We start from the raw sequence: 21,522 nt of genomic DNA, 5'->3' as shown, positions 1-21,522 counted from the left end.
TGAGAGCTTTAAAGTTAGGGATGAATCTCAGAGCTTCATGGTTCACAGTTCATACTCCTAGTGTAAAGCATTTAAAAAAAAAAAAATCAAAATGACCACAATGTACAGGATGTAGTCATATAAATTTACTGGGAAAAACTTTAAAAATATGCAAAATTATTGCTCTTTTTCAGTAACTATGATAGCTTTATTCATGCCTCTTAAGGCTTGAATTTTTAGTGCATTTTTAAATGACTGTCAAGAATAATCTGTTCAGCCTTAAATAAAGAAGGGTCATATCTTCTATGATCCATACATGAGCTTGTTGTGATGCTATTGTTTTTTTTTCAGACAATGCAAAATGCATCCAGATGATGTTTTCAGGTCATCAAAGATAATTTCATTACATGCTCCCCAGAGAATGTCTTTACTGTAATTCTATTTTCAACATACCGTCCTGTGTTTCCAGATCGCTGGCCTCTGCCTGCTCCTGCTGCTCCTCAAGCATGTCTGAATCTGCCGGCTCACTCTCTGCACTGTTGGAAAACACAATCCATGGTTTTAAACAAACCCTTTAATCCAGCAAGCATTGTTTGACACAAACATCACAGCAGATTCTTTTGTTTGTGTTCTCTTTTTCCCCTTTTTGTTCACTGTGGAGAAATCTCACCTAAAAATGTCTGAAAATGGTCTGGTATCATTTGTGTTGTTATACTTTATTTTTTATATGTTTGGAATTGCTTTTATTCTTCAGACTGAATTAATCGACTGAATCAACACTCACCATTGGTTGCACAAAGCTAAAGCTGGTTCTGTTGACAAGGAAAAACACAATTTCAGGGTAAATAAACCATTATTACACTGTTCTCTGCTTAATACAGTAATGAGGAGTTGAAGAGCTTAAAGTGAATGCTAAAATATATCAATATCTCTTATAAAGCTACTTTCGGTTTGAGTTTGTCCTGTACACAGGACACAATACACAGTGTTGCCAAAAACTTTTCACTATACATGCCTTTAAAGTATTCAGCCCCTTGGATGTTTTACCTTTTTTTAATGATAATCAATATAATCTTTTTTTTTTTAACAAAAAGATCTTAAGATCTTAAATGTCAACCACAGCACTGAGTCTGTGTGGATAGGTTCCAATCAGGCTTGCACATCTGGACACTGCAATTTCACTCCATTCTTCTTTGTAAAACTGCTCAAGTTGTGTCAGATTGCACAAGCATTGGGTGTGAACAGCCCTTTTCAAGTACAGCCACAAATTCTCTTGTCTTTGAACCATTTCGATGTTCTCTCAAGCGATATGCTTTGGGCTATTGTCTTGTTTTCTCTTGCAGGCTGAATTACAGGATTTTGCTGCTTCATTTTACCCTCTAAGGCAAAAAGCACCAGTTTTGTCTCATCAGACCAAAGAACTTTCATCCACTTGACCGTGGAGTCTCCCACATGCCTTGCCATTATTTAATTGACATTACTTTGTAGAAATGCCTTCACTTTGGCATGAAGGAGGTATTTTTCTATTTTCTTTTGTCAAAAATGCCAAATTGACCATGATTGATTTATAAAACCAAGAGGGTAAAACATCCAATGCTTTTTATATTTAGCTATTAATCATCAGTCTTATTCCTGATGGTGCCATGAAGAGGCATCAATTCTGATTTCAATGAGTTTCATGACTGAAGCTTTACTTACTTGTCGGTAAACTGACAAATCTAAATTTGATGGCTATCTTTTTCAAATGTATTAAATGTGCTGACCGTGTTTGTTGATCCACCACTGACACAAAACCAGAATGATCACAGCAGTTATCACCACAACAGAGATAACCACTCGCATGTGACCAGCTGAAAAAGAGCACAGACATAACATGATCAACATACAGAGTGCTTAACAAATTTATTAGACCACCTGTCATATTTGTCCCAAAGACCATCCAGCATCATGAAGTGCTTGAATGCGGACTCTTTCATTTTCAGTGAGCTCTCCACGTTTTACCATTTTGAACAGGAATGAGGAATTTCAAACTGAATTCCCCTTTTTATACCCAAATTTGAGCCGGCTCACTGGGCTTCTCTGAGAAGACAGAAATGAATCAAGCATAACATTCAACCGCTAAAACTAATTTTTCTGTTCAGGAATAAAAGTAAATAACTATACTTTGACATATGAATCAAGAAATAATAATGTGCTTTACTATTTTTTTTAGGTTTTTGTAAATCAGTAAATTTGAAAATTCATGGATAACAATAATAATTAAGCATTAAAAATATCATTTCGGTTAAAGAACTTCTACATATTGGTGTATTAACCATTGCAGTAACATAAAAAATTATCTTGGTAATTACCAATGCTGTTAATTTAGGGCAGCTGTGGCATAAACCTTAATTTGGGTGGTGGTCTAATAAATTTTTTAGGCACTGTATCTATTTTAAATATATGCACTTCTCTTTGTTGAACAATTCTTAACTGATTCCCTGACCTTTGACTTCAAGGAGCACTGCATTATTTCCTCGGATGATCTCTTCATGCTCCTGGACGCAGCTAGACGGCAGTACCACACAGCTGTAATGACCTGAATCCCTCATGGCTGCGCCCTGGATGGTGAAAGTGGCCTCCATCTTTGTGACATCAAATGTTTCCACCTGCAGGATGGAGTCATTCTTCCACAGGTAAGAGTGGATGAGCTGACACTCTCTCAGCGTTTGCAGGGTGACAGAAAGAGTGCACCTGAATTCCACGTCGTCTCCTTCTCTGACAGAGGACAGCCTGGGTACTGAAATATCTGCAGGGAGAAAATTGGCTGTGCAACAGGCAGACAAAATGAGTTGAGGTGAATAACACACAAGGAGCTTTAATAGAAATGAAAAATATGTACCTATAACCAGAATCTGGAGGATGTTGTGTCCTCTCTTGGTCATCTTGCTGGACAAATGATTCCTTAAGGAGTAAACACAGCTGTAATTCCCACTGTGTGTATGATTGACTCTACGTATGAGAAAGGTGGTATCTATTTGATCAGGCTTCTGCAGTATTTTTTCATATGCAACATCATCTTTGCATAAATAAACATAAACTTGGGTGTTTTTCTTCCCAAACGTGCTGCAGGTTAACTCAAGGTCACTTTTCTCGCTGATCATTTTCTGATGGGCCAGGATCCTCGCAGGGGAAAAATCTGTCACACAAATAGATACGGTATTGAAAAACCAAGTGATGAAAAATAAATATTTTTAAGAAGAAAGAGCCCAAAAGTTTTCTAATGAATGAAGAGCTCACCATCAGTTTGGCTTGTGACATAATTCATAAGAGCACCTGTAAGAAAAAAAAAGTTTTTTTAGGCACATTTGCATGCAAAAAAAAAAACAAAAAACAAAAAACCATCAAATAAGTAAAATAGATAAGTTTTAGATGTACTTACAGAGAACAGTGATGATGAAGTTCATTATAAACAAAACAAAGCCCACAGACACCCTCACAGCACCTTGTGAAACAAGATCTTGTCTTCAACTACAGACAAGTGCAAGAGAAAACATGCTCACAATATGTTTACTTACTTCCTGTTTGATTGGTCAGATCTAATCACTTTGGGGCCCCTTTGCTTCACAGTTAACCACAAGTTTTGGTTGCATGTGCTTTCTTTTCTCTAACTGTTCTTCCTTCACCTCCACGCAAAGAGACAACATAGCAAATTCTTCAAAGGGCTCGTTATTTAAAGTACCTGTATTTCTGATATCACAGAGTAGCTGTGTGTGAGATCTTCTGTTCCTCTGCACATCAGCCACACATGAGTCCTGAGTGAGCTTTAATTAAATTCATTAGCAAGATTTCTTATCAGATGTGACAGAGAGGGATTACACTATCTGCCTGTGCCGCCCTGCCAGCTTTCAATTAATACGGGGCTAGATTTTGTTGTAATCACAGAGCTCCCCATCTGCTCTGATTTGAGGTTGAATAATGAGATCCTGACAGTGACATAATGACAGAAAGATCCCACGCATGCAGGAGGCTTTTGACATCAATATTTACAGTGATTTAATTGTTTCTTATAGTCTGCCTCCTTATACATGCGGAGAATGTGTTAGCTGCATCAAACATGACGGCTGTGACCAAAGGTGGAAAAAATACACAATTATTGTACTTCAGGAAAAGTAAAGTTACTCTCATTAAAAATGACTTAAGTAAAAGTACTGGCCTATAAATCTACTTTAGTAAAAGTAAAAAGTATCCAATTCAAAGTTGACTTAAAGTGCCGAGCAGCTACTGAACAGTTGTACAGAAAAATGCAATCTTTCCTTATTGGCAAGACAGTTTTAATTTCGTTGACTAAAACTATGACTAAAAATGTTTGTCGACAGCCTTTTCTCCATAACGAAAACTAGACTAAGACTAACAAAAATAGATCTGTGATGACTAAAACGGACAAAAAGTAAGTTTAGTTTTTGTCAAAAACTAGACTAAAATGTAATGTAGTTTTCATCAGACATTCAAAATCTGTGATATTTCTCTACTGGTGGTAAATCTGTCAAAAAACAATGCAGCTGTAGTTATTCTGCCTCTCAGCTGTAGAGAGCAGGGACCCCAGGTTTGGCGGGGTGCATAGAGCACACTACCGTGATTTGGTACCAGATTACGGCAAGAAAATAAATGTCTGGACTAAAAGTAAAGACTAAAACATGAAGACTTTTTATGGAATAAAACTAGACTAAAATGTCTTGAGTTTTCGTCGACTAAAACTAGACTAAAACTAAAAAGGTTAGAAATTACTAGAATGGGACTAAAACTAAAAGACATTTTGTCAAAATTACCACTGTGGCAAGATCAAAAAGAGACTAGATCTCCAACCAGGTTGTTCAGGTAAAGTCACACCTCTATCACAAAGTCAAATACACTGCAAAATTGACAGTGTTGATTAAGTTTAGCCATTTCAAAGCATCTTTACGTGTCCATCCATAGTTAAACTAAACTTGTGAAACGGTTAAATGTTTTACAATATGACAGAGCTGCAGTTACTCTAGAAAATCTGTGGCAAGCTGGGTCTCCTGTGGCAAGAACAAAGCAGAGTCAACCTCATGGTAAGGCAATGCATACTGATATGGTATGCTTCCTTCAGGAACACCTGAAGTCACAGGTGGGGACTTTAACTCAGTGGATAACTTTACTTATGGGTAATGTGTCTCACATTAAAACAACAACCCACCAGAAACACAAGCAAAAGAACCCCAGCAAGGATCATTGTACAACAGGCAATGCCAAAACACATTTAAAACACTCTGCCCAAGGGCACAATGGGAAACTCCACCCACACATCCACCCAGATATGAAACCACAGAGGGCAGAGCTTAGATTGGTTGACTCTTTACAGAGTTAAAGTAACACTGGTGGATCAGCACTGTCAAGTAACTCCAACACTAAAGACCGTTTCACTCAGAATGGAACTAAAACTATACTTTGGGGGGGAAAATCAACTTAATGTAATTAGTAGTAATGTAATTACTTTCCACCCCTGGCTGTGACTTAAGGTTAAGGTTTGCACTGCGATTTGTATAGCTATGTTTATGTAAACAGAAATTCATTTAAATAAATATTTGAAAATAGTTTAAAAAATCTTTAGAGAACTTATGTTTTTTTATAAAAATCAATCAATAAATCTATCAATCAATCAATCAATTTATCTATCTATCTATCTATCTATCTATCTATCTATCTATCGATCTAGAGCAACTATGGCATCATTTTACTTTAAAAGTACACTGTGAAAAACTATTTGAAAGTGGTAAAAGGCAATTGAATTCAGTTTTTCAGCTCAAGTTTACTTAATGCAACTTCTTAGGTTGAGCTGAAAAACTGAATTTATTTGTTTTTTACCAACCGAATCAGTTTACTTTTTATAGTGTACAGTTACAAGACCTCATGTAGTCAAAGCATTCTGGCCTGGTTTGATGCAGAAAAGGGGGAAATCCAATAAGTCCTTCATTTATCCAATAAGTGTACTTACTCTCTCTATTGATTGAGATCCAATAAGCTGAGTTAGCTCATAGGGGGCATGGAGGATATAGAGTAATACACAGATCTTCACTGAGCCCCCCTCCTCCTCCTCACAGTTATTGTTGCGTAAGCAGAAACACTAGTGGTTTAGAAAAACTAATCAAGATAAAGATCTATCTCAGCTGATATAGTTTTAAAAGATTTATTTACAGACATAGGTCAAACAGCACTTAAATGTGTTATTTTAGATATCTATTACTCCTGCACATCTCTTACATTAAACGTATTACATGATCAAAAAGTGGCATTTTCTTCTCTTATCTGATCTGAAAAATCATACATGGATCAAACTTTAGCTGTCTTTATGCATTTAATAATGTAAAAGTAATGAATATAAATATGAATAATGCCAAAAAAATGCAAGTATAGCTTTTATAAAGTTTTACACTCAGGACAATGTCTCAACAAAATCTGACAACTAAAACTCCCCTTAAACAGGCTGCACCCTTTGTTATTTGTGGTTACATAGATCGACCACATGATGGCACTCTTTAGACACCCTTCTTGCCCACCCTCAGACACAATGAATCCATTTTAAACTTGGAAAAATTTCACAATAACCACCTTGGAACGATGGATATATTTTTGGCATGACACTCAAAATAGATCTCAAATGAAGCCTTTCTTTAAGGCTTAAATAGATCATAACGGTATTTCATATACTTAGTTTTCTAGCATCATAAAAGTTACATTTTAATGCATCTACATGCTTTTGAAATAGGTACTCAGGATTGATTAAATCTATTATGTTTACTCATCAGCATGGCATTGTGGGTTCAATCATCATTCATAGCTATATTTCACACAATAGATCAGTAACCACTCTTGTCTCTGCCATAGCCATTCAGCTAAGTCCTCAGCATCAGAGAGCCCTTAAACCACCTCAGCAAACCAAAATCATCAACTCTGTGTGCAAAAAAACAAACAAACACACAAACAAACAACAACCCATATGAGTCAACATTTGGCAGACACTGTCACTTTTTCTTCCTTCCTTTGGACCTGCTCTGTTTTCTCTCTCTGAGCCAGGTTGAGAGTCTTACATGGAATGAGTGCCATCTCGTTCAACAGTCTGGAGTATTTGTTTTGTCTCATTGATTCAAACGTCTTCTCCAAGTAGGAGAGGCTGCAGGAAGAGGCCAGCTGTTCCCAAGATGCACACAAGCACAAAAACCCAGAGGAAGATCCTGTCGATAACCATGGCCACATACTTCCAGTCATCCTGAACCTGAGAGAGGATAACAGAGAGAAAATGTAAGGGGATGTGGTAAAAGGTCTTAAAATGTATAGATCTGGCTTTGCTCACCTCCTTCGCTTCATTCTGCAGCCTCATGTTCTCTGCGATGTATTTGACGCTTTCAATGGCCTCTCTGACCTCAGGAGAAAGTGGCAACAGCGTCATTAATCCTGCATCTAGAGATTCTGAACTGGAACACTGACTCTCCCCTCCGACAGCACTGCCTCCTCCAGTCAGTGCCCCCAGGCTGCCCAGACCTCCGCTCCCTCCTCCTGAGTCTGCAGGCAGTTTGCTGGATCTCTGGTGCCAGCAGCAGTTGCAGTGTCCCTCACGGCACAGGAACGCAGAGCCTGCACTTTTGCCCGAGTCTCCACTTAAGTTATTGAGGTTGGAGAGCTCTGTGTTGTTGAAAAGCCGGTGGCGATTCGTCAGGGTGGAGACCACGCTGGAGGCCAGGGCCTGAGGTTTGTGCTGCTTCTGTAAGGTACTTGAGGAATGAATGGCGCAGGGCCTTGAGTGCATCATATGAACACTGCCGGCCACTGACACCTTCTCGGGGTCCCTCTCTGGCCGGGTCATGAACATCACTTTAGGCAGGAGTCCAAGGAAGACAGTCCTCACCCAGCAGGGCATTGTGTGGGTCTTTGGCGTGCGGTAGTGCACGTTCAACACAAAAACAGTGATGACGATAGAGAGGGTGACAAAGATCATGGTGAAGAGGAGGTATTCGCCAATCAGAGGGATGACGAGCGAGGTGGAGGGGATTGTTTCGGTTATGACGAGAAGGAAGACAGTTAAAGACAGCAGGACAGAAATACACAGAGTGACTTTCTCACCACAGTCAGATGGGAGATAGAAGACCAGCACAGTGAGGAAGGAGATGAGGAGGCAGGGGATGATCATGTTAATAGTGTAAAAAAGCGGCAGACGGCGGATGTATAAAGAATAAGTGATGTCCGTATAGATCTCCTCGCAGCAGTTGTATTTAATGTCATGTTTGTAGCCTGGCGCATCAATGATCATCCACTCGCCGCTCTCCCAGAAGTCTTTAAGGTTGATTGTGGAGCCAATGAGCACCAGATCGATCTTAGCCTTGTCGTATGTCCAGGAGCCAAACTTCATGGTGCAGTTTTGGTAGTCAAAGGGGAAGTAAGTGACATCGATCTTGCAGGAGCTCTTGAATATGGCTGGGGGGATCCAGGTGACATCACCGTTGTAACGAAGCAGGGCCTTTGTTTTGTCGTCCACCTGGAAATCTCCCACTGCACTGTGGAAAGAGAAGGTGAGAGGAAGAGAGACGGTTGGAGACCATTGAGTCATTAAAAGTAAAGCTGAAAGATTTGATCAAATGATTACTGTGCTATAAGGAAATAATCCAAAAAGATGTCTTGTAGTTTAATTAATGACTCTATCATGCTTTTAACCATGTACTAGGGTGTAATATCATGTCATGTTTGACAAATGTTTTAAGAGGGCATTTGTCTATACAATTTATTTATTCTGCTGTCCTGTGATTATGAGTTAATATTAATTTTTCTCAAGATATTGAGAAATTAAGCCATTATTATGGAGTAGCAGCATTACTATGCCAAGATAACAAGACATGTAAGCCCAAATCTACAGAAAACAATGGAAAATTACTTATTATGACAGGAAAACTAAGTCAAATTTAGGCTGTATGTCTGCTTAGTGCTTAGCGAGTCAGTATTTGACTCTCCTGTAGGTTTATGTGAAAAGAAAAGATGACCCATACACAATATGAAGTGGCAGCTTATGTTGTTTAACATCATCAGCAGTCATCTATGGCAAATGGACCAAACATTCAATAAAGACATTGAGCCAGGTTTATAATTGTTTTTTTTGACTTACTTGTTGTAAAGCACAATGTCTGGCTTCCAAATCCTGTTAGACGGGACTCGTATAAACTCCACACCTGCATAATCTTTTGGATTCCATCTTAGTTTGTAGTCATTCCAGATCTGAAACACAAAAGAGAATTTACATAATTAAAAAAAGCATTAACTTGATAATAGCTGATTTTATGAGTGAGTTTGAGGGTCTAAAAAAATTATTTGATGGAAAAACTATAAAAGAGCAACTTCCTTCTCTGGGTTCATTTTTAAAGTTTTATCTAAATTCTGGCCACAAATCTATTAAAGATGCATATTAGATAGTGCTGTTTTAAAGCCACTGGCAATAGTTTAAGAAAAATGCATTATTGCTAGGGCCTCATTTTCTCACAGAGGGGATGAGATGTACAGCAACAAAAAAGTAGGATGTTTTACCATCTTATTGATTTTGTAAATCAATCATGGTCAATATAATTTGGCTTTTTCACAAAAAAAAAATTGAAAAAAACTCGTCAATGTCAAAGTGAAAACAGATTTCTACAAAGTAATGTCAAGTGAATAAAAAAATATGTCATGTAAAATAAGTGCACAAATATTAACCCCCTTTAAAGTGACTGATCCAAATCAACAGAGGTCCAGCTAGCTGGTGCTAGTAGTCTCACTATTAGTGACAAGGGGATCACCTGAGTGCAGTGAATGTGTCTCAAGTGACTGGAGTGTAGACACTTGTGCCTGGGTTCTTCACCAGTCAAGCTTTATGGGATAGTGTCAAAGAGAAAGAAACTGTTGAGGAAAACTCATATAAATCTTGACAAGAGTTTGCCAAAAGGCATGTGGAATACTCCATGGTCAAGGGGAAGACAGTTCTTTGGTCTGATGAGACAAAAATGGTGCTTTTGGGCCATCAAATAAGACAAGATACTATTTTTGGTGGACACCAAACATTGCACATCACCACAAACACACCATTCCCACTGTGAAGCACAGTGGTGGCAGCATCATGCTGTGAGGATGCTTCTCAGCGGCCCTGGCTTGTAAAGGTAGAGGGTAAAATGAATGCAGCAAAATATAGGAAAATCCCAAAGGACAATCTTATTCAGTCTTAAAGAGAACTATGGCTTGGGAGAAGATTTCTTTTCCAACAAGACAATGACCTGAAGCATACAGTAAGAGTCAAACCCCAGGCCTCAATTCAAGGAGAATTTGTGGCTGGACTTGAAAAGGTCTATTCATGCCTGATCCCTGTGCAACCTGACAGAGCTTAAAGCAGTTCTGCAAATGATGTAGTAAAATTGCAGTGTCTAGATGTGCAAGCTTGATTGAGACCTATCCACACAGGCTCAGTTCTGTGATTGTAGCCAAAGGTGCATCTCCTAAATACTGACTTAAAGGGGGTGAATATTAATGCAGTCAATTAATTTACATTTCATAATTTTTATGTAATTGACATTACTTTGTAGAAATCTGTTTTCACTTTGACTTGAAAGGTCACATATTTTACCCTTAAAGACAAGTTTGTTTTGTTCTCAGAGGTTCCCAAAACATGCCTGTGAAGTTTGTTGCTGAAATAACACTCCAGTATTGGATTTCTGCATGTCTTAAAAACCCTCTGTTTCAGCCCTGCTCAGAACGAGCTGTTTCTGTGTCTGTGGATTTAAATGTTACTGAGCTGTCTGACCCCACCCCTCTCAGGAAATTGATGTGGCTTAAAAGATGATCAGGGGAGGAACTTTCTTCCAAGTGGAGAGGGCCAACCAAAACTGGGGCTGGTGCTAACTCCCCACATGACATCATGAGGGGAAAACCTGAGAACAGCTTGTTTCAGCACACATTTTCTGAAAGGTGAGAAAGAAAGGGTGGAGGAAATAGATTTTTTCTGATTCTGGGGGAATTGTGGACAGGTCAGAGGTAGATATTTTTGTTAGAAAAGGCTGAAAAAAGTATTTTGCAAAGCCAAACTGCATTGACCATTTTTGTTTTATAAAACCAATTAAAGGGTAAAATATCCAAGGACATGAATACTTTTTACACTGTACATCCTAGTTTGTTAGCGTGATGCTTACACATAATGAAAATGATAATTAACAAACTAGCGGTGTTGAGTACAACACATTATTCCAGAAGTTAGGGGACGCGCAACTCAGATTAGTCTTTTTGCATCTTTACAGTCGTGTCAGCTCACACAGATGCAGATTCATTACAGTAACGCACCACAAAAAGTGATGACTATCTTCAAAAAATATTTCAAGTTACGATAAGTCAAATGAACACTCCAAAATTATTTTTGTATTAACTTGAAAATTTGAAAATCACAATATCCCTACATGAGAGAATGGCAGTTTACATGATGGCTAAAGCTGCCAGCATCCCAACATACATCTCTAGCATCTCTAGCTTTTTAGAATGCTTCTTTCCATTCAATATATTCTAAAAGTGTGTCCTAAATAGTTTTATTAAGCTAAAAACAAATATAAAACCCAAATAATACCAGCTGTTTTCTCTTGGCAATTATCTTTTACATTAAAAATGTACACTGGTTGATTTTAAATGTATTCACTTCTAAAATGTCCCTCATAAAAACAATGACAAGTTGCCATCTCCAGCTGCAGCATATAAACAGAGTTTTCACAGGATATAAACTGAATGAAACAGTTCACAGCTTCCAGTGTGTTTTATGGACCTTGTGGACCCTGTTTGTGACCCTCCCTTGAGGACAGCAAATGATCCTTATGGGAACGATCTTTGTGTGCAACCATGTAAAGCTTCCACAGAGATATAAAAATCTCACTGAGTCAAGAAACAGAAAGTACCCATATGTATCGTAAGATTTAAATGGCCAGCTGTTGTTACACCGCTATCAAAGACTCAAAAACAACATTTAATATGTGTCTGATCTCTCAGCACCAAGCAACAACCGTAGCACGAGCATGGCTCCAGCACAGATGTTTATTCGCTCCACACTCATAATATGGGACCTGGAAAGCTGCCCTGTTTCATTTCATGCTGCACTGTTTCACTGCACAATGCAGCAAAAGAGAGGAGACAACATGTGGGAGCAAATGACAAAACATCCAGCTTTACAGTGTTTACTGAAACTGGTTTATTTATGATGTAGATATGTTCTGTGTTACCATCTATCTACCAGTAAAATCCTTCAGAATCCCCATGCTGTTAATGTTTGATGTCAAAGACTAAATTATGGACCTTGGCAAGTGTGATAAATTCCAGACCTCAGTCAAACCAAAAAATAAAACCCTCATATTGATCATGTAAACTAGGTTCATTTGGTTCATGGAATGTTTTTTTCCCAAAAAGAGGGCAGGATCAATGTGTTTAAAGAGCTCCCCTCCATGAATAATTCATCTTGTCAGTCTAGCCACCAAGAATCATGTATGACAGAAGGCTGGATCCATACTTGATGTCCTTGTCCAAGGTCCATTTGCACAGTCACGCACCATAAACTTACATGCCTCAGCCACAGATTGGTCTCCATGATCTGATTGACTTCATCCTAGAAAACAGAAGAGTGAAGATGACGACATTTAAGCAAAGAAAAATTAGTACAGATTTTAAACATTCAGGTGTTACAAGCCAACATCCTATCCGTAGTAGTTTGTGAGCACAGAGGGTCACACCTCTCCGTATGTTAGACAAGAGGATTAACAGAAGTACACCTGAGTCCTGTACGCCTGCAGTGTAACCCACATGACACTTTGGGGTCACAGCACACTGTTTGCTTTGATCACAACAACTCAGGGGTGAAGCTGAAGCAGAGGGACTAAAGGGGGGCAGGGAGAATGTGTGTTTGTGTGTGTGGGAGGGGTTTGTGGGTGACTTAGACCGTGAATGAACAAATCTCATGACCCAGTGCATAGCATTAAGCATTCATGTTAACATGTAGTATTCAGTAGGGGCTGTACATAGCCAGTGCAAGCGCTGGTGGAAACAACACCATAGGGCTTACTTTATTTGATATCTTTGGAAATATGTTGATTTGGTAGCAAGAGGACATTGTGTATCTAATCACTAAATCAGGCGTAGTGCAGAGGCACCAAGGAAGTGATGGGATTCAGATTAGATAAGGAATTATTTAGAACTGTGTTTTTTTTACAACCTAGAAGAAGGGCTATAACTTAGGTCTTATTTCCCTTGCAGCTTGATTTTTGTGTATGGAAATTTGGAGAATAGTCAGTCTTTCCTCCTTGCCAAATGCTGGATGACAAAACTATAATATTTGTAATTTAAATGTAAAGCTGCAGCAGAAGTTTGCTTGGCATGTCTTTGTTTAAATATTTCCTCCTTGAATTAACCATCAAGGTAATGTAATGTTTTAATGGTATTTTAAAGTGCTTATGTGGATAAGGATAGGCTAGCTGTTTCGAGTCTCTATGCCAGGCAAAGCAACACAAACATCGTATCTCAACAACAGTAGTAGGGTTTTTTGCATGGTGTTGTCATATAAGGACAGTGGGTCTATTTTACTGTATAACACATTAAGGACACCATTGTGTAGCACAATATGGGCAATTCTACCAAACTGATGCAAAAACAGAGAGAGGCAACATTTATTTCCTGTTGTTTTTATGCCTGCATAATGATAAATCCATAGGGTTCCCATTTCTACTTTCTTTCACTTAAATCTTGGTATTGTTTTCTCAGTTTCTCAATTTTTCACTACTGAAACAAAAAGTTCAATGAGAGCATAAAAACGATCTTCCAAAGCTTTTTATAGTTTTTGTATAAATCTACCTGCAGATTACTTTTTTCTAAATAATTATTATTAACACCATATTTTCATTAAACATTTTTGAAGTGGACAGCAGTCCCCAAATCTATACCATATATGTTTTTTGGCTGACCACTGAGGTCAGCCCTACAGATGGGTCTGTCCGTGTCTGATTGACTGACTGACTGACTGAATGAGTGAGTGATGCTACTTTTAGGACCCTAACATAACAAAGTTGCATTTGCTTGTACTGAATGCTGGCAGAGATGGCTGCCTCCACTGTGTTAACTAGAGCCATACCTACTGAGTTGCTTTATGGGTGGGGTTTACTTGTGCTGAAAGCCCTCTAGTAGCTGCCTCCACTGCTGTAAATACTCAGATATAGCTTTAGCATGGCCTCTGTTTCACCAGAACTGGTCCACATTACTGTATGACAAAGAACAAAACAACCCTGTAAGCTTTTCATGTTGGGTGAGATGTTTCCACCCCTCTGCTGATCTGCTTTGGCATGACTATGTGATAGTTAAGGGTGTAAAGGTAACTTCTTGTGTGAATGCTTGTGTCCACAATGGCTGCTTGAGAAGTGGTTAGCTCTGAATTAGTCACAGCAGCACTTAGTCAAAACTGGACATTTCTTCATTAAAACAAGCAAAGACAGCAATACTAAAAGCTTTCTGTAACAGAAAGGTGTTTTGCTCTTCTGCCAAACTGCTTCAGCATGAGTGTGATAGTTAAAGAGGGAAAGGGTTTTTTGTTGTGCTTGTATACAACGGCTGCTAGCCGAACGTAAGCTCGGCCCTAGCCAGACCAACACATTTCTTCATCATAGCGCCGAGTGAAACATAGAAATCTTTCTGCGACAAAAACAATATTGTCCCTCTTCTGCCGCCTCGCTTTGGCATGACTATATGATAGTTACAGGGACAGGATAAGTTATTACACAGCTAATGAGTTGTTGTGTCCCAGCTAATAACTGAACGAGCAGGCCTGCTAGTCATTAGCTGGGACTGAGCTGCATCTGCCTGTTGTCTGAACCAGACAACGTGTCTTATCCAAACAAGTGCAGAGGGCAACACTGAAAGCTTTCTGTGAAACAAAAAATGTTCTCGCTCTACTCCCCGGTCTGTTTCGGCATGGCGTCCCGATCGTAGCGGTGGGCTTGTCCAGTATTCTCCACCGTTAGCTGTTAGCTTGGATGTCGCAGTAGGACTGCTGCAGTTTACTCTGAACCGCTGTTCTTGTTAAGAGCCACACTGACAGCTTGTCTTGTGCAGAGGAGGGGTTTTTGCGCATTTCTTGTGCGTCAGCGTCAGCTGCTCTCATCTCATCCTCATCTTCTAATAACTATTCTATGATAAAACCAGTTTTACACTTGTATTTGTTTCTAGACTATAGATTACATAATTTTGGTGAAATTGCACACCTAGCATTTTATTCAAATACTTACAAAATTTGCCTTAGCTATATTTCCTCAGTTTTACACCATAAAAAATTCCCGATGCCCTCATATGAGTACTTCCTGTGTTGCGCTGTTGTAGCTTGTTGTAGCTTTGATGATAAAACTTGACAAATTTGCAGCCATACAATAAAAGCTAACTACAAATGTTACCAAGCATAGAAAAGTTAAAATCGTAAAATTTGAAGTTTTTGTATCTTGAACAGTTTTGTGTTGAGACTGGCTATAGAGCATTTCAGAATGGTGGCCATCTGACACTGATAATTGTAACTAGCTTTTGTAATCACAAGATGGCAGACAAAGTGTCCACGAATAAGGCCAAAAGGTAAAAAATCATCTAAATAAGGAGTAATGATGCAGGGACCCCAAAATGTAATGTCCTCATATAAGGATGCTGGGATGTGGGGGTTAAAACATTACAATATCATATATTTTAGAACTTCATGGTGTCATAAAATAAAACTACACATATTACACATATTATACTAGTATACAATACTGGACATGCATGTTTTTGTTGTCTTGTTACAGAAGCAGATATCCTCAGATTTTTACTAGTATTGTATCAAAGTTTTAAAAATCAGACCCCTGAAAGATAGCTGCAGAAGCTAGATTGATGACCTCCTCTAACACTTGCAAGTAAAAGTGCACAAGGCCATTTCCTGACATGTCAAGCCTTATTTTATAGAGCTGTCACCTTTTCTTCACCCTTCACTCAGAGAGCCTGTCATATGAACCCTGCTTGTGAGATGATGGCTGACCCAACACGCCCAATGAGCTATTGATGCTCTGAATGAGCTCATACAGACCGGCTGTAATTGGTGTGGGCTGACTAATACCGATCGCATCTGTGTTAGCAGCAGCAGGTGTGGTGAGGGAATAACCATCATCCATCAACACAGGGATTGCCTACACACAGGCAAAGGAAAACAGATTGAGGATTGCGGCACTGTGTCAGACCCCACACGTTTATTAGGACTGTTGAATAGAGACTGCTAACAGGCTGCTTACAGACTCATATGGGCATACTATTAATACTCAAGGCTATACAGTCTTGGTTTAATACTGAAATTTCCAAAAATAGTTTGACATAAAAACTGTCAAAATTTTGGATCAATTATTTTTTTGATAACACCTTTTCAAATGGGGGGGGGGGGGGGGGCAGCAAAAACATGACCTATTGTAACATTAAGTTGCAATAACAGTGCTATTTTTTTTAATTATTCACCATTCTTTTCAAAACAAGAAAATATACATTAACCCCTATTCAATAACATGGATGTGCCCATTGAGCTCTTCATAGAAAACTTCATAGGGGTGCCATGACCTGCACAAAAGGAAAGGAAACTAAGGCAACTGTTAAGGGAATACTGAACCCAAAATTACTGCTTGTTAAGATATTTTCAGCTCTTAAAGAAAGTGAATAGTAGCCAGGAGGCTAGCACTAATGCTACTGATCCAACATGTTTTGATTATATACAAATTACATTCAGGGAATGGCTTGTTGACATTGTTTTTAAGAGCCATTTCTCTGGGCAGATCTGGGTATTGGAACAGGTACCAGTACTACACAGTTAGATAAAAGGAACAATGTCCCTCTGATAAACAGCTTATCAACTTTTGCTGAGTCAGTCATTCACAGGAAATGCTGTAGTTTATGGATTTTCACTGTTTTGACAAAGCCAGGTGTCTGTAGCTCTCCCCCTGATTTCAATAATTTTGCTAAAAATAACTAACAGGCCTACCCCTGTCACTCACTATCCACAGACAGGCTAATGTGATGAGGTACAATTTGTCCAGTCGTGATGTTTCTGCAAGTAGAGCTGTCCTTTCTGTCTGAGGCAAGCCTTTTTGCTTAATTGTCGAACATCCTCTCCGGATGTGTCTAAGTCTAACGACAGGGAGAGGCGCCTGTCTGCCCTGCAGCCTGCAGTCAACAAGCAACATCCCAACCTGCTACTGAATCCTGAGGTGCTCATGTGAAGTGGTAGTGATCGAGTGATTGAGGCATCCCCTACGCTGAGAGGCACTCACACAGCTGACACTTTCCATCTTGTCCTGTCCAGACAAACAGCCACACTGCCTCTTTTCATCAAGTCCCCTCCTCGGGATTATAAACCAGGGGCTACTATGCACTGGCAGGGAGTGTTTCACTCGCCAAGTTCCCCCTGTTTGTAAAACTTTGTTGTTCCATGTCCTCATATTTCTTCTTGTGCTCAGACCTTCCATATTTAATGCTGGCTTTATGTTATCCCTTGTTTTCCCCTCAGGTCCTGACTGCTCCTTCAGCAGAGTGATAAATGCTGACCATGGGGAGTTGGCTTGTAATAAGTCACTGGAAAAAGAAACCTGTTACTTACCACTTTGACCAGCTGTGACATGGACACCTCGAACTGCACAATGACAGGGTCAGACACATTTTCCACCGGCCGTATGTACTGGTTGTATTTGGAGAAAATCTCAAGGAAGAGCTTGTGCTCTGCGTCTGAACAGGAGCTGCCTGATGAAGAGCAAAGGGTCAGACAGATGACTCTTTCACTTTACAGCCTGCTTACAAGGTGAGGATAACAGCAGGATGAAGCTTTGTTAGATCTCATCACACTGAGGGGTAGGTTCTTCATTTTAACCACATTTAACTTTCCTGACTCAAACAAATAACTACTTTTTACAAGCATATTGCTAAATCAAATTATGATAGTTCGTTTTCTCAGGTTTTCTTAAGAGTAACCCCCCCCCCAAAAAAAATTCCTATATTATCTTATGATTTATCATAATGTCTGCCTTTTGCAAAATGTAGGTGGACTCAATGAAGGTGTTTTTAGTTGCCTATGTGGGTTTTAAATAGCTAATTTTGCATGAGTCTAGCCTTAGCCTTTAACCTTACATATTTCCATCATTACTGTTGCAATATTATTAAGAACGCCATGCAGAGCAACAAGTAAGACAGAACATTAAACAGTAGGCTATCTTTTATCTCACCTGGCAGCAGGCACAGAAGAAAAAGAAGCAATAACCACGCGGGAAAACTGGAGAAGAAGTATACTTCCATCGTGTCTCCACAGACGAGTTGAACATGAATCCACGCAGGGTCAGAGGCAGCAGCTCCTCCGAGCAGACAGCAGGAGAAAGTGTGAGAGTGAAAGCAGCTCCAGAGAGCAGCAGAGAGCAGAGGGAGAGAAAGGCAGAGCCACGCATGTGACGGAGAGGAGTCATACATTTAAGTGAGAACACACATGCAGCCTGCAGAGACACAATCCGATAAAACGAAGGGGGGCAACATAGTCTCTTTACCTGGACTACACATCACAGCCGACTTCATGTGACTTCAGATCACTTCTGTAGTCGGGTTTATCTCGCTCCTTTAAATTAAAAAACAAGATCTATCTTCATTTTTAAAACAGACTTTGTATTAGACTTCCTTAAAGTGGAGGTTTTGAGGGAAAGAAGAAGTCCTGTCCTTAAAAAAAATCAGTGAGCCTCTTTGCGTCTTTGGTTTCCACGTAATAAAAGGTTCATCAAAAAAAAAATCTGTTTTGTAGTTCACACGCTCATACATTGCTTTCTCTTGCCTAGCCCAGTTACCTGAAATGGGCGGGTCTTGGAAAACGCTGACGTGACGTAGTACCTCAGTCTGAATTTACATTGTAAAATCGAACAGTAAAGGGACGTAAAACAAGCTATTTCAGCTTTCTTTTCTGAGTTGATATCACATTTTAGTATTAAGTAAACAGTGCTTGATAACTCCAAGTATTTTTTCTCATTGTACTCAAATTATATGACAGTTACCCCTTAATGAACATAGTTTTCCCAGAATGCTTTTGGGCACTAGCTACGTTTGCACCAGGACTGAAGTTTCCCTCTGAGTTAGATAAGTCCCACCTAAGGAGTCAGAACATTCCTAAAATGATGTTCAAGAAACAAACGCCGACTGGATCACAGTGCACATCCCCAGATTCCGTTACTTTTAGACTGTCAAGATTACTTACTGATGGCATGGTTGTTCAGATTCAAATATGTGAAACACATAAGGGAGAATTGCAATGGATGAAAAACACGAAAGTTTAATGTTTCAATTTGAGTCATGCATCAAATATAAGCCTACTGTACCTCTGCATACCAGAGCAATTCTAAAATAAATAAAGAGGATCCATCATTTAAAGAAAAAAAAAAAAACACATTTTTTTTGGTTTATAGAGGTTTGAATATTTGACAAACCAAACTTAGATGTTTTAAGTTTAAAAAGTTTTAAATCTATTTTTCAAAAAACTCAACATTTTAAGATTAATGAGTTTTAAATTTACAAGAAAAAAAAGAATCTTTAAATAAAAAATCATACATTTCCAAAATTTCAAATTTGTGAGGCTATAAAGATGAAAAAATACAGAGGAGGAGTAGGGACACAATTGAGGGGAAAAATTAATGATGTGCACTTGGAGAATAAAGTCAAAATGACCAGCAAAAACTAAAAAATTGTGAGCAAAAAGTTGAAATTTCAAGAACAAAGTTGAAATAAATTATCAGGAAAAAAGTCAAAATTTTGATGATTAAATAAAACCTTATTAGCTTACAACAAACCAAGCAGACCTTGAACAACCCACTGTGTTTATAAGCTAAAATTTTGACTTTATTCTTGGCATTTAGACTTTTTTCCTTATCATTTTGACCTTATGCTCAAAGTGCAAATTATTAGTTTTTCCCTCATCTCTCGCACTTAATCCTCTTCTGTATCAAAATAACCTATCCAGTGGAAGAAAATTATACCAGGTGAAGCTGTTTGTCTCGTGCAAGTACTGCATTTGATAGCCAATAGATATAAATACTAATCACTGGGAGTAAGTAAGCAAATACATGAGATTTTAGTCCAGAATCATCACATTATCATCAGGATCCAGACTTCTGGGACCCCCTGTTGGGAACCATTGCTTTATGTAATAAAAAAGCTGCTAAATGAGCATTAAGAATTAGTTACTATACATGAAGATTTACAAAACACTCATTCTTATGTTCTCCATTTATATTCCATCCACATAAGAAAATATAAACTATGACGAATATTTTTTGAATCTTGAAATAACAGTATATAAACCAGAGGTTCAGATATAACAAGATTTTTTACCCCAAGATAAGAACTGATTATCTTGTGATTTCTAGATAACAACCTTTGACAGCCTTTTTCTGCTTCTGTATAAATGTAATCACACTAAGTCAGCTGCTTAATGAATCAAACCATATCAAACCACATTCTTGGTGAAGCAGATGAGCACACTAATTGAGCTGTAACATCTCTAACACATAGGTCAATATTTTGTAATAATAATAATAATAGCTTGGACTTATATAGTGCATTTCATGAGACCCAAGGTCGCTTTACAGAAGAGTGGAAAACAAGACAACACAAAAGACAAACACTTATTTGAGTGTATGTAGGGGTCAGGTTTAGGAGAGACTGTTATGGTGAAAATAAATCAAAAGCTTCTGTGTGCTGCTGGGTTCAGGTTTAGGTGGCCCATCAGCTTTAGAACATAACAGTCTTATTCTTGATTGGTTTATTGTTCCTTAATTGGTTTAAATTTTTACATGCACCTTTTTATCTCCAAAAAACTATCAGAGCTCAGGTGTTTATCACACTTTTTCCTCTCTCTTTTGTCATCATATAGTAGTATTTCTTTCTTTTCTCGGTAGCCAGCAGGGTGGCCATTACCAGGACCAGTGGTTTCACACTTCTTCCCCTCAGCTGGATAATGGAGAGGTCCAAGTGCTTTCCTGCCCTGCAGAGGTGCCCTGAAATGATAAATCTTCTGAAGCTCCAGAGATGCTGTGCTGTGTGTAACACTGTGCTCCGTCAACTCCAAGTGGAGTAAGTGAAAACAGAGCTGCTCCCAGGGGGGATTCATATAGGAAAACATCTCATCAATAGAGACAGACATGTTAATCCTACTCCTGTTTATCTTTAAGGACTGTAGATCTGTAATGTAGACACATTAAAGCTTCCCTCGCCTGCCCCTGAGAGAGGACAGTTCTCAGAGCAATGTTTCCATGCATATCTTATTAGACACTAATGACAAACGGCTGCTGACACGAGCCTCATGATTTATGGGACCTTCCGCTGAGTGTTGAATGACGACGACTCCTCCTGCTTTGTTTGGATTGAAACATGATGGATTGCCGGGGCTCTCCCTTCACTAATGGCAGGAAGCTAACAGGTAAACCAAAGGATAAAGAATGT

At 38.8% G+C, this 21,522-nt stretch overlaps 1 protein-coding gene across 1 annotated transcript; it reads right to left on the bottom strand.

Annotated features, from left to right (window-relative positions):
* Positions 1-7,000: 7,000 nt before the first annotated feature.
* On the bottom strand, positions 7,001-17,746 carry chrna3 (cholinergic receptor, nicotinic, alpha 3). Its single transcript, XM_041787709.1, has 5 exons — positions 17,657-17,746; positions 12,581-12,625; positions 9,134-9,243; positions 7,334-8,531; positions 7,001-7,255 (listed from the first exon to the last, which is right to left on the bottom strand). The coding sequence occupies exons 1-5, from the start codon at positions 17,675-17,677 to the stop codon at positions 7,127-7,129; spliced, it is 1,503 nt and encodes a 500-aa protein (XP_041643643.1). The 5' UTR covers positions 17,678-17,746; the 3' UTR covers positions 7,001-7,126.
* Between the last annotated feature and the right edge of the window lie 3,776 nt (positions 17,747-21,522).

This window comes from Cheilinus undulatus, linkage group 1 (assembly GCF_018320785.1).
Source record: "Cheilinus undulatus linkage group 1, ASM1832078v1, whole genome shotgun sequence".
Taxonomy (NCBI): Eukaryota; Metazoa; Chordata; class Actinopteri; order Labriformes; family Labridae; genus Cheilinus; species Cheilinus undulatus.
The sequence above is the reverse complement of the archived record's forward strand: the minus strand, read 5'-3'. Positions and strand labels throughout refer to the sequence as shown.